The sequence below is a fragment of the Entelurus aequoreus genome, linkage group LG23 (genome assembly GCF_033978785.1).
Source record: "Entelurus aequoreus isolate RoL-2023_Sb linkage group LG23, RoL_Eaeq_v1.1, whole genome shotgun sequence".
Taxonomy (NCBI): domain Eukaryota; kingdom Metazoa; phylum Chordata; class Actinopteri; order Syngnathiformes; family Syngnathidae; genus Entelurus; species Entelurus aequoreus.
The window spans coordinates 6789607-6804457 of NC_084753.1; the positions used below are offsets into that span (position 1 = coordinate 6789607).

The following is a 14851-nucleotide window of genomic DNA, read 5'->3' on the forward strand; positions in this document are numbered from 1 at the left end:
GACGCCGTCTTTGCTCCACAGTCTTTGCTGTCCTCCAGCATTCTGTTTTTGTTTACTTTGTAGCCAGTTCAGTTTTAGTTTGGTTCTGCATAGCCTTCCCTAAGCTTCAATGCCTTTTCTTAGGGGCACTCACCTTTTGTTTATTTTTGGTTTAAGCATTAGACACCTTTTTACCTGCACCCTGCCTCCCGCTGTTTCCCACATCTACCGGCTGCCACCTACTGATATGGAAGAGTATTACACGGTTACTCTGCCCAGCTCACAGACACTCAACAACAACACATCATTTGCAGACTCTAATTACTGCTTTGCAAAAAATATTTTCAACCCAAATAGGTGAATTTAGATAATCTCCCACGGCACACCAGACTGTATCTCACGGTGGTTGAAAAACACTGGCATAAAGCAAACTATAACCTGCTACCCAAGAATGTACAACAATTCTTCTCAACAAAAGAGGAGAAATATAACCTTAGAAGAAAATCTAACCTTTCGCATATCATTATGTGGAATTAAATGATGGAATGGATTAAGCAAAGAAATGAAACAAAGCACCAATATGATTCCGTTTAAGAGACTGTTCAAACTACAAGTGTTCACAAAGTACACAGAACAAAGAATTATGATGAACATCTTGAACCCTTTTTTTTTTTTAATGAGACAAAGATTATTTATGAATTTAATATTTGTTTGCTTACTATGGCATATTTATTATTTATTATTTATTTGTTCACTGTTCTGTTACACAGGTCAAGGAAATGGGATAAAGTTGCTATGGTGTGAAAAGGGGTAGGATTAAATAAGCTCTGCTTCTTCCTACTCCTTTTCGGACGAGCTGTCATGAAACAACTGGAAATGTGTGATGCATCACATTGTATCGTATGCATGTTCCAAATGAACTGAAACTAAACTGAACCTTGCTTGGTTCCTTTTTTTAGAGCAGTTTAGTGCAGTTTCGGGTGCTGCTTTACCAGCTGGTCAGTTTCTGGGGGTGTATAAGGTGTGACGTCTCAGATACGTGTCATGTTAAGAGGTGCAAAGATCAACACCTGGCAACAAAGCACCTCCTCTTCCTCTCAACGCAAACAAGGCTTCTCTGGAAGAAGGAAATGTCCGAGTTTATGAGCTCGCAGGATCTTCTTACCTGATGTATTTTTTTTTCTTCCCCCTTGCAGCGGTGTCCAACCTGGACGAGGAGAGCAAGTGGACGGTTCACTACACAGCTCCATGGCACCAGCAGGAGAACGTCTTCTTGCCAGGCTCCCGGCCGTCCTGCGTGGAAGACCTCCACCGCCAGGCCAAAGTCAACCTGAAGAGCGCTCTGCGAGGTAAGCGCCATTAAGTCTGCGGTGCGTTCAAGTGCAACTTTGAAGCGACGGCATGCTCATTCGCGGAAGGTCAGTGTTAGTGTCAAATTATTTTATGCACATTATTAGCGCTTTATTTTGTAGGTCGAAACATTAATGTTAAAAAAAGAAATACTGCAAATCTAATTTTGGTGGTCTTGTTTCAAGCAAATTCACGTCATAATACATATTCTATAATAATAATAATAGATTGTATTTGTAAAAAGCACTTTACATTGAGTAAACAACCTCAAAGTGCTACAGTGTATTAAAAAAAATACTAATAATAATAAAAATAAAAAGATATAAAAAGATAAAATAAAATAAAAACTAGAACAGCAAAATAGCTAAAACTAGTATGCATATATCTACAGCAGGGGTCACCAACCTTTTTGAAAGCAAGAGCTACTTCTTGGGTAGTGATTAATGCGAAGGGCTACCAGTTTGATACACACTTCAATAAATTGCCAGAAATAGCCAATTTGCTCAACTTACCTGAAACTCTGTTATTATTAATAATTAATGATATTTACACTTAATTGAACGGTTTAAAAGAGGAGAAAACACGAAAAAAATGACAATTACATTTTGAAACATAGTTTATCTTCAATTTCGACTCTTTAAAATTCAAAATTCAACCAAAAAAAAGAAGAGAAAAACTTAAAAAAAAGAATTTATGGAACATCATTAGTAATTTTTCCTGATTAAGATTAATTTTAGAATTTGGATGACATGTTTTAAATACCGGTAGGTTTAAAATCCAATCTGCACTTTGTTAGAATATATAACAAATTGGACCAAGCTATATTTCTAACAGAGACAAATCATTATTTCTTCTAGATTTTCCAGAACAAAATTTTTAAAAGAAATTCAAAAGACTTTGAAATAAGATTTAAATTTGATTCTACAGATGTTCTAGATTTGCCAGAATATTTTTTTTGAATTTTAATCATAATAAGTTTGAAGAAATATTTCACAAATATTCTTCATCGAAAAAACAGAAGCTAAAATGAAGAATTAAATTAAAATGTATTTATTATTCTTTACAATAAAAAAAGTAAATGTACTTGAACATTGATTTAAATTGTCAGGAAAGAAGAGGAAGGAATTTAAAAGGTAAAAAGGTATATGTGTTTAAAAATCCTAAAATAATTTTTAATGTTGTATTTTTTCTCTAAAATTGTCTTTCTGAAAGTTATAAGAAGCAAAGTAAAAGAATTAATGCATTTATTCAAACAAGTGAAGACCAAGTCTTTAAAATATTTTCTTGGATTTTCAAATTCTATTTGAGTTTTGTCTCTCTTAGAATTAAAAATGTCGGGCAAAGCGAGACCAGCTTGCTAGTAAATAAATACAGTTTAAAAAATAGAGGCAGCTCACTGGTAAGTGCTGCTTTTTGAGCTATTTTTAGAACAGGCCGGCGGGCTACTCATCTGGTCCTTACGGGCTACCTGGTGCCCGCGGGCACCGCGTTGGTGACCCCTGATCTACACTGCAAAAAGTCAGTGTTCAAAAACAAGAACAAAAATATCAAAAATGAGGGGTATTTTATTTGAACTAAGCAAAATTATCTGCCAATAGAACAAGAAAATTTGGCTTGTCAAGACTTTCCAAAACAAGTCAAATTAGCTAACCTCAATGAACCCCAAAACACCTTAAAATAAGTATATTCTCACTAATAACAAGTGCACTTTTCTTGGTAAAAAAAAAAAGAGACCTTTTTGCTCAATATGTTGAAAAATATTCTTAAATGAAGTAAATGCTAGTGCCATTATCTTGACATAATGATATGCGCTCGGCATTACATTTCTTGAAACCGGCAAACTTACACTAAAAACTAGTTTATTGTTCTTAATGGAAAGGCAACAAGGCAAGCGCTTGTTACTCTCGGGGTCTCCTAGCCGCTCAGGCAAATCATATTGTCTAAAAATGCATTTTTCCATGGATAACATGACATCATCGCGCCAAGTGCGTGCTCTTTCAGTCAATTAGTGTGCATATATACAGCCCGGCCCCCGGCCAAAAATGTTTTAATTGTAATTTTGAAGAATTTATCTGAATGTGCATGAACTATTTCTGTTCAAAATAGTTAGAAATGTTAAATGTTTAAATATTAACTGTCAGTTTACTGTACTGTGCCAACTGTACTACTATATGAGTACCTGTTTTCTATTGTTTCATTGAAAATAAAACAGCAAAGTCCATCCGTTTTAATTATGAGACAAAATTGTGTCAAAGTCATGTTTTTTTTTTTTTCATGCTTGAAATAAGAAATGATGACTTTAAAAAAGTAGTTTTATACTTGTGAGTGTTGATGACACAGCTTTGCAACAGTTGATATTCTAGTTTCAAGCATGTTTTACTCAATATAGCTCATCAAATCTCAGCAACAAGCTGTAATATCTTACTGACATCATTTAGGACCAAAACCCTTAAAACAAGTAAAACACTCTAACATAAAATCTGTTTAGTGAGAAGAATTATCTCATCAGACAGAAAATAAGCAAATATCACCCTTATTTGAGATATTTCATCTTACTTAGATTGCAGTTTTTGCAGTGTAAAAATTTTTTTTTTTTTTTTTTAAAGAAGGGGTTTTAAGCCTTTTTTAAAAAGCATGCACAGTCTGTGGTGCCCTCAGGTGGTCAGGGAGAGCGTTCCACAGACTGGGAGTGGCGGAGCAGAAAGCCCAGTCTCCCATTGTTTGTAGCTTTGTCCTCGGAGGTTGGAGGAGGTTAGCCTGTCTGGAGCGGAGGTGTGGTGTGGAGGATTTGGGGGTGAGTAGTTCTTTGAGGTAGAGGGGCGGCATTTCCATGGAGGCACTGGTGGGTTAGTAGGGAGACTTTGTATTCAAACCTGAGTGGAACAGGAAGCCAGTGAAGGGATTGGTGTGATATGGTCATATATCATATATTCTAACAACTTTGTATTGTTGTGTTAAGACACAGGTGTCAATTATTATTATTATATATATATTATATATATATCGGACTGCCGATATTATCGGCCGATAAATGCTTTTAAATGGGACATCGTAAAATTATCGGTATGGGTTTCAAAAAGTAAAATGTATGACTTTTTAAAAGGCCGCTGTGTACACGGACGTAGGGAGAAGTACAGAGCGCCAATTAACCTTAAAGGCACGGCCCAGTCACATAATATCTACGGCTTTTCACACACACGAGTGAATGCCAAGCATACTTGGTCAACAGCCATACAGGTCACACTGAGGGTGTCCGTATAAACAACTTTACCACTGTTACAAATATGCGCCACACTGTGAACCCACACCAAACAATAATGACAAACACATTTCGGGAGAACATCCGCACCGTAACACAACAGAACAAATACCCAGAACCCCTTGCAGCCCCCCCCCCCCCATCCAGCAGGGCATCACAACAAAATTAGGCATAATAATGTGTTAATTCCACGACTGTGTCATGATCCGTGGTCCGGATCATGTTTTTGTTATGTTCTGTTAGTTTTAGACTCCAATAGTTCCTGTTTTTGTGCACCCTTGTTTGTTTTAGTTACCATGGCGACTTATGATTTTCACCTGCCTCTGGTGTTCGGGACGCGCACCTGTTTCCAATCTAGAGACATTATTTCAGCCTGCCTTTGCCAGTCAGTCGTCCTGGCGTCATTGTTTGTCTCATGCCTGGACTACGTAAGTCGTGTTTATGTCATGCCACACTTTCATAAGTTCTCTATGTCCATAGTCTATGCTAAGTATTTACTTGAACTCCAAGTGCGATCAGCGCCTTGTGCTTTCGCCTGGTTTTCCGTTTTTGTACCTTTTTGAGTTTTGAGAATGAAATCATGTTTTTACCTGCACGCCTTGTCCGGAATAGTCCGTTTGCATCCTGGGAGAACAAACCTCGCAGCAAGCTGCAACCAAACCGTGACAGACTGTATATATCGGTATCAGTTGATATCGGAATCGGTAATTAAGAGTTGGACAATATCGGAATATCGGCAAAAAAAGCCATTACTGGACATCTCTAATTATTATTATTTTATGTGGCCCACGAAAGCCTGGAAATAATATGCCTTAATAAAATGCTTAATATTCCATCCATCCATTTTCTACCGCTTGCCCCTTTTCTTCCTAAATATATTTGTTCTTTCCCTTTTGACATTAATATCATGTACTGCATGCAATTACATATCTTTTCAAATTCAACCTTATCACAATACAAATATTCCCCCAAAAATGTTTTTGTTAAAATAAAGATAAATACCAGTGTTTCCCACACATTCATTTATTTGTGGCGGCCCGCCACGAAAGAATTACGTCCGCCACAAATTAAAAAAAAAAAACTATATATATATATTTTTTATTTTTTTTATTTTTTTTGTCCTGTCCAGCTTCTCAGGCAAATCATATAGTTGATGTAGATGCCCATATCGGCTGTTCACATTTACTTTACAAAAGAGAAGTTTAGGATACTTCTCTTGTTGCCTTATTTGTATTTGACCACTACTGTTTTCTGTTTATTTGTTACTGACTGTGGCAGGACACCTCTGCCTCTGTTTCACTTTATGTTGCTGGTAAATAATATGGTTGTAGTAGTAGGCTAAAGTTAAATTATTTAGTATGCACTAATTAAAGGGGCGGAGCTTTAAGAGACATTTTAGCTTTTATATTTTATAAGATATATTTTTTGTAAGAACCTCAATTAATAAATATATTTCAGTGAATAACTTATTGTTCAAATCTGTATATAAATATGTACATAAAGTGTTGTAAATATATTGTAAAATGGATGGATGGATGGATGGACGTTTAAAACAAAACTGTTATTATTCATTAGTAAGTATACATTTTTTGAGCCTTTTTAGAGAAAATCATATCATTGTAGTAAATTATGCAAATTACTCGATGATGTCATGGTGACCACGCCCATAGCCACGCCCCCACCGACACAGGTATCTTGGCAGTTTATGGGAAACACTGAATATTGTACTTAATTATCTGCTTGACTTATGATTTCAAAACAAATCATCAATCAAATTGTAGACTGTAAAATTTGACAGTAGATTTTACGGTTAATTTTTTTTACTGTTGAATCAACTTTGGTACTTTTTTTTTTCCATATACAGTAAGATACTAAAACATTAAAAATCTACCAAAAAAACATTAAAACAACAAGATTTTATGGTAAAAAAAAAAAAAAAAGGGCAGCTCTGTTGCTTCAATTTTACCGCTAAAAACAGTGCTTAAAAACCCTTCTTTTTAAAAAAGCCTTTTTTTTTATAAATATATGCATACTAGTTCTAGCTATTAGGCTGTTCTAGTTTTTTTTATTTTTATTTTTTATTATCTTTTTATTATTATTATTATTATTTTAATACACTGTAGCACGTTGAGGTTGTTTACTCAATGTAAAGTGCTTTTTACAAATAAAATCTATTATTATTATTATTATTATTAAGTCATCAGAATCAGGTAATACACCAACTTATATTCTTCATGAAAGAAAGGGATCTATAAACATGCTTGTATTACCATTAAACACCTTTAACTTGTTCACAAAAACGTCTCTTTCATAAATGAATAAATATACATTGTATATATGAATGAGGGTAGATCCCCCTTGACTTGGTCAATTGAAAAGTAGCTCGCCTGCAGAAAAAGTGTGGGCCCCCCTGCCCTAAAGTAAGCAAAAAAATGGCTAAATAACTAAAAATATCAATATTAAAGTCAGTGTTTCCCATAAACTGCCAAGATACCTGTGGTGGTGGGGGCGTGGCCATGGGCGTGGTCACCATGACATCATCGAGTAATTTGCATAATTTACTACAATGATTTGATTTTCTCTAAAAAGGCTCAAAAAATGTATACTTACTAATTAATAATAACAGTTTTGTTTTAAACGTCCATCCATCCATTTTACAATATAATTACAACACTTTATGTACATATTTATATACAGATTTGAACAATAAGTTATTCACTGAAATATATTTATTAATTGAGGTTCTTACAAAAAATATATCTTATAAAAGTTAAATTGGCTCTCCCCCTTTAATTAATGCATACTAAATAATTTAACTTTAGCCTACTACTACAACCATATTATTTACCAGCAACATAAAGTGAAACAGAGGCAGAGGTGTCCTGCCACAGTCAGTAACAAATAAACAGAAAACAGTAGTGGTGGTAGATAGACACAGAGCTTCATCAAACATCTGATCCACTGAACAAAGAGCTCCAAAAATCTTGAACTTTAGACTGCCAACAGTTTTACTCCCTACACTTAACCATGTGTTTCCTACTGCCTGCAGACTTTGCACCCTTTGTTATATACACATGTTGTGTTTCTGATATAAATACATTTAATAAAGTCAAATACAAATAAGGCAACAAGAGAAGTATCCTACACTTCTCTTTTGTAAAGTAAATCTGAACAGCCTATATGGGCATCTACATCAACTATATGATTTGCCTGAGAAGCTGGAGAGGACGGGAAAAAAAAAAAAAAAAAATATTTATTTTTTTTTTACTTTTTTTTTTTTTTTTTTAAATTTGTGGCGGGCGTAATTGTTTCGTGGCGGGCCGCCACAAATAAATTATTGTGTGGGAAACCCTGAAAGTAGTATCGGCCACTAGATGAGACCAAACCAATCAGCTCATGCAGTCCAGTATTGTGATTGGCTCAGCCCCTGGCAGCTTTACTACAGTATGATAGATTAAAAGAGTGTAAAGGTGACTAAAGTATGTTATCTCATGTCTAGAGGGCTCTTATAACATTGACATTTGTTTTATAAGGCAGTAAACAGGTTTTATAAAAAAAAATTAAATCCCTACTTTGCGGAAATTCATTATTGCAGTCATGTCCGGAAGGGGGGGGGGTAATTTATCATTTAATCGTTGATTTTAATAAATGTGAAGCAACCGCATGAACTAGAATGTTTACACACATTGTTTGTTTGTTGACAACAATGCAAGCAGATGTGTTTGTGTTTAACAACACAACCGTGTGAGATCCTTTTGAGCGTGCTACAACCACACAGGAAGGCTCCATACCCTTTTTCCTAATTAGGGCAACTGTAAAAAAAAAAAAAAATCATTAGGAGCAGTAAAAGATGAAGTCGTGGTGTTTTACAGTACACACACACCTCAGTAGATAAAATAGTGGTGTTTTACAGTACACACACACACCTCAGTAGATAAAATAGTGGTGTTTTACAGTACACACACACCTCAGTAGATAAAATAGTGGTGTTTTACAGTACACACACACCTCAGTAGATAAAAGATAAAGGACGTCATCACACAGACACACACTTTGTGGAGTTTCCTGTGCGATATCGACGTGTACACAAACACCACCTGGGATTTGGGATGAAGTAAGACCCCCTCCTCCCTCTGTCACATCCACCCAGCCCCAGGGGTCCCCACTGAAAGCCAACAGGTGTCAGATGTGAGAGCACCTGTGCTGCGTGGATGTGACACTCTGTGTGTGTGCGCGTGTGTGTGTGTGTGTGTGTGTGTGTGTGTGTGTGTGTGTGTGTGTGTGTGTGTGTGTGTGTGTGTGTGTGTGTGTGTGTGTGTGTGTGTGTGCGTGTGTGTGTGTGTGAGCGTGTGTTAGTGTTAAAAGGTTACTCCACTCCCAGGAAGTGAAGGGTGGAGGGGACAGAAACACACACGCACACACACACACTTGTTTTCAGACTTGTAAAACATTTTACAATACCGTAATTTTTCAACCATAGGGTGCACCAGATTATAAGGCACGGGACGCGGTCTTAGTTAGCCATGTACTAAAATCAAAGAGGTTTTAATTAATTAATTTAATTAATTAATTAAATTTAAAAATATTAAATTAAATTAATTAAATTAAATAAATTAATTGAATTAATTAATTTAGTTTAAAAAATATTAAATGCTTAAGTTAACGCGTCAAAAACAGTAAAACACGTTTCTGAGAAATACAAAAGCGTATTGAACATTGAACTTGCTGATTTTCGCCTGCTTCAGATAATATAAAGCACAGATGCTACTCGCCACTGCTCCTCCCTTTTGCCCGCCCAACAACAATGGGAGCCAATCAGCTTCTTGTGCACCCCAGGGGCCCAAAATTGGCATTACATGTGTTCCTTATGTAACGTGATAGTCCAGTCGGAATGGTTAGCAGTATGGAACTTCACCAGGGACTATTTGACATTTTTGTTTTTGTTTTTTAAATAAAATTACATTTTGTGAGAATAGGATGTAAAAGTAAAAAACAGACTTTCAGTATAAAACATCTGTTCAGTATTTTAACATAAAAGTGTTGGATTGTTTGTTTGTTTATTGGGATAAGGTCAACATCTGTTCAGTATTTTAACATAAAAGTGTTGGATTGTGAGGCATTAAAAGCCACAAAATGCAAGGGGTCCATCAGACCCACAAACGCTGGCTGAGTAACAACATTATTATTACTCACTGCAGACTTCATGAGAGCCAAAAAAACATAATGAAACATCACTTACTGTATAAGGTCTGCTGTCATTAGGATGCCGACTGCTAGGATGTTCATATGTTCCCATTTAGATGAAGAACCAAGCGTCTTTTCTTGTCGTTCTCTACTATTTCTGGGTCTAAATTGGATGTCAAAGTGGACCAACTTGTCGGAATACATACTCAGCCTTCTTCTGTCCAGGTGAGAGGCATGATCTATGATCTATCCAATCCAATCCACTTTATTTGTATAGCACATTTAAACAACAAAAATGCTTCCAAAAGTGCTGCACAACAATACTAAAAACAATATTAAAATATTATCCTCAGCTCCACCAATGACTGAATAAAAACAAAAAATAAATAAATATGAAAACAATATAAAAATAAATATGATGATGTACACATCGGCACACAGGAAGTGATCACGTCTCGCTATAAATAGTTTGTGTGTGTCAGCGCTTATAATAACTTTATCACTAATACGTGGTTAATGTTGAAGTCACGAAATGTAAAAAGGAGTATTGTTGGCGACTTTTGAACGGTTATTTATTGGATTTTATGGGCGGACTTTTATTTACGAGTTAGTATTATTTAAAAAAAAACATCCGTTGTCAGGTCCTCTCATAAGGATCGGGAACGATAGTTAAAAAGTTAATGTTAAAGTACCAATGATTGTCAGGTGTGGTGAAATTTGTCCTCTGCATTTGGCCCATCACCCTTGATCACCCCCTGGGAGGTGAGGGGAGCAGTGGGCAGCAGCGGTGGCCACGCCCGGGAATCATTTTTTGGTGATTTAACCCCCAATTCCAACCCTTGATGCTGAGTGTCAAGCAGGGAGGTAATGGCTCCCATTTTTATAGTCTTTGGTATGACTCGGACGGGGTTTGAACTCACGACCTACCCATCTCAGGGCGGACACTCTAACCCAGGGGTCACCAACCTTTTTGAAACCAAGAGCTACTTCTTGGGTACTGATTAATGCGAAGGGCTACCAGTTTGATACACACTTAAATAAATTGCCAGAAATAGCCAATTTGCTCAATTTACCTTTAACTCTATGTTATTATTAATAATTAATGATATTTACACTTAATTGAACGGTTTAAAAGAGGAGAAAACACGAAAAAAATGGCAATTAAATTTTGAAACATAGTTTATCTTTAAAATTCAAAATTCAACCGAAAAAAAGAAGAGAAAAACTAGCTAATTCAAATCTTTTTGAAAAAATTAAAAAAATAATTTATGGAACATCATTACTAATTTTTCCTGATTAACATTCATTTTTGAATTTTGATGACATGTTTTAAATAGGTTAAAATCCAATCTGCACTTTGTTAGAATATATAACAAATTGGACCAAGCTATATTTCTAACAAAGACAAATCATTATTTCTTCTAGATTTTCCAGAACAAAAATTTTAAAAGAAATTCAAAAGTCTTTGAAATAAGATTTAATTTTGATTCTACAGATTTTCTAGATTTGCCGGAATAATTTTTTTGAATTTTAATCATAATAAGTTTGAAGAAATATTTCACAAATATTCTTTGTCAAAAAAACAGAAGCTAAAATGAAGAATTAAATTAAAATGTATTTATTATTCTTTACAATAAAAAAAATAAATTTACTTGAACATTGATTTAAATTGTCAGGAAAGAAGAGGAAGGAATTTAAAAGGTAAAAGGTATATGTGTTTAAAAATCCTAAAATCATTTTTAAAGTTGTATTTTTTCTCCAAAATTGTCTTTCTGAAAGTTATAAGAAGCAAAGTAAAAAAAATTATGAATTTATTTAAACAAGTGAAGACCAAGTCTTTAAAATATTTTCTTGGATTTTCAAATTTTATTTGAGTTTCGTCTCTCTTAGAATTAAAAATGTCGGGCAAAGCGAGACCAGCTTGCTAGTAAATAAATAAAATTTAAAAAATAGAGGCAGCTCACTGGTAAGTGCTGCTATTTGAGCTATTTTTAGAACAGGCCAGCGGGCTACTCATCTGGTCCTTACGGGCTACCTGGTGCCCGCGGGCACCGCGTTGGTGACCCCTGCTCTAACCACTAGGCCACTGAGTAGGCAAAATTCCCCCCCAAAAAGTGCATTTTCCCTTTAATAAGGCCCAAGCTGTTTGTTTACACATTTTTTTTTTATTTCTCTTTGCTATTTGGGCTTATTGGACCCTAATTACAATAAAAACTAAGAATCATCTTTTGATATGATGTACTTAGTCCATAAGTACACAAACGTGTACTTCATGTTTAGTGACATGCTCATTCTTATTTTTACACTTTTTTTTCTCCAAATTCCATTGTATGTTATACTCTTCTGACACCACCAGATGGCAGTATAAGTGTCCACATAAGTGGCCATAAGACCCCAATTCAGTAGTGTACACAATTTTGGAAATAAGAGCTAAAAGGTGCTGTCCACGCATGTGGCCACTAAGCCTTTCGAGGTTGGTTGCACAGGGGTTACATTTGCAGTTTTTAGTTTGTATTGAGAGTTTAAAGCTTGGACAGACACACATCCAACGATCAGATGTTGCTCTCTGACCCTTTTGCTCGGACTGAGCTCGGGGAAAAAAAAACTTTTGTCGATGCAGCTCCTGGGGCTTGGAACATGGAAGCTGACTGAATTTTTATCCTAACATGCTTTTAAATCTAAACTGAGAGCATTTGAAGGAGCCTCAGTTATTTGTAACTGTTTTACTTGATGGCCATCCTGTCATTTTAATGTGTAATGTGAATGTGATTTTATGTGTAACTCTGCTGCCTTTTAGCCATGACGCCCTTGTAAAAAGAGGTTTTTAATATTAATGGTATTTTTCCTGGTTAAACAAAGGTTAAATACAAATAAAAAAATCACTTATACGGCACATGGAAGCGCACACACGGGGTGTTTTTTTTATTTCTTCACAAACCAGAATAATCAATAAGTAATCAGCTGGGTGTCCTCTCATGAACGCAGTGGAAATGGCCACGGGGGTGTCCTTTGGCAGTAAAAAAAACGTGCAGGAAGTTGCACAACACCCTCGTGATTGCAAGTCAATATCATCCGTGTGTTGCGTAATAGTCCGATCACTGTTATTGTTGATACACCAACAATAACAGAGATACAGTCTGGTGTGCTGTGGGAGATTATCTAATTTCACCTATTTGGGTTCAAAATATTTTTTGCAAAGCAGTAATTATAGTCTGCAAATGATGTGTTGTTGTTGAGTGTCTGTGCTGTCTAGAGCTCGGCAGAGTAACCGTGTAATACTCTTCCATATCAGTAGGTGGCAGCAGGTAGCTAATTGCTTTGTAGATGTCGGGAACATGGTTTGTCGTGGTCACAATATGCAGATGACAGCGGGAGGCAGTGTGCAGGTAAAAAGGTGTCTAATGCTTACACCAAAAATAAACAAAAGGTTAGGGCCCCTAAGAAAAGGCATTGAAGCTTAGGGAAGGCTAGGCAGAACGAAGCTGAACTGAACTGGCTACGAAGTAAACAAAAACAGAATGCTGGACGACAGCAAAGACTTACTGTGGAGCAAAGACGGCGTCCACAAAGTACATCCGTACATGACATGACAATCAACAACAAAATAGGAGCACAGGACAAGAAGTAAAACACTACACACAGGAAAACAGCAAAAAAAAGGCCAAATAAGTCAGGGTGTGATGTGACAGGTGGTGACAGTACACCTACTTTGAGACAAGAGCTATAGTGATGCATGCTTGGTTATGCTTTAAAGTCATATCCAACAATTGCGACAACGACTTTTTACTGTCAACTGAGTTTCATTTCTTAATCTTTTCTGCTGTGCCTCTGCATTTTTTCAAATAAAAAAAAAAGTGCTTTGGCTCAGAAAAGGTTAAAAACAGTGCACTAGGACAGTGTTTTTCAACATTTTTTTTGAGGCAAGGCACATTTTTTTTCATGGAAAAAATCCGGAGGCACACCACCAGCAGAAAACATTAATAAAATGAAACTCCACCAGGTCGTCGTGCCTTATTTTGAGTTTGTTGGTGTTTTCCTGTGTGTAGTGCTTTAGTTCCTGTCTTGCGCTGTTATTTTGGTGGCTCTTCCTGTTTTGTTGGTGTTTTCCTGTAGCAGTTTCATGTCTTCCTTTGAGCGATATTCCGCGCACCTGCTTTGTCTTAGCAAGCAAGGCTATTTAAGTTGTTTTTATCCTTCTTTGTGGGGACATTGTTGATTGTCATGTCATGTTCGGATGTACTTTGTGGACGCCGTAAGTTTTTGCTGTCGTCCAGCATTCTGTTTCTGTTTACTTTGTAGCCAGTTCAGTGTTACTTTCGTTTTCCTTTCCCTTTTCGTTCATTTTTGGTTTACTTTTTTTACCTGCACGCTGCCTCCCGCTGTGCTCTGCATATTGGGATCACGACAAACCATCCTCGTCTCACCCGACACATTCCGACTTTTGCAAAACAATGAACTACCTGCTGCCACCTACTGGCGTGGAGTATTACGTGGTTGCCCTGCCGAGTTTTACACAGCACAGACACTAAGCAACGGAACGTTATTTGCAGATTATAACTATTGATTTGCAAAAAAATATTTTTGGACCAATTAGGTCAGGGGTGTCCAAACTTTTTCCACTGAGGGCCGCACACGGAAAAATTAAAGCCCGCGGGGGCCATTTTGATAGTTTTCATTTTCAAATCATAACAAAATATATGGATTTTGGTTTTTTTTTACCTTTAGGGCTCCCGGGGACCATAAAGAGTCTAAGTCATTAAAATGTTAAAAACAAGTCAAATTATTTTTTTATTTTTTTTATTTAACGCTTACAGTAAATCTCTACAGTATATCAACTTCAGGTTGGTATAAAATAAAAAAAACCAAAAAAGTTTTATGCCTTTTCTGTCAAGACAACTTTGTTTTTTATAGTAAAACTGAAATATGCAGTATTTCCCCCACTGCCCAAAACCTTCAGAAAGCAATGTTTGATGTGAAGTAATTAGAGCCTTAAAAACATCAATAATGCAAGACACCATTGATATTAATTCATTGTTATTTTTGAGTAATCACAGTGAAAAGATAAATAAAATACCATTA

General features: G+C 36.0%; 1 protein-coding gene across 9 annotated transcripts in view; it reads left to right on the forward strand.

Moving 5' to 3' along the window:
• The window catches only part of LOC133640923 (NHS-like protein 1), a 309204-nt gene that overhangs the window by 258788 nt on the left and 35565 nt on the right, over window positions 1-14851 (forward strand). For all 9 annotated transcript variants that reach the window (XM_062034628.1, XM_062034629.1, XM_062034632.1 and 6 more), the window contains exon 2: window positions 1176-1328. In XM_062034628.1, the coding sequence (XP_061890612.1) occupies window positions 1176-1328 (153 nt within the window). The remainder of the gene's footprint in view (window positions 1-1175; window positions 1329-14851) is intronic.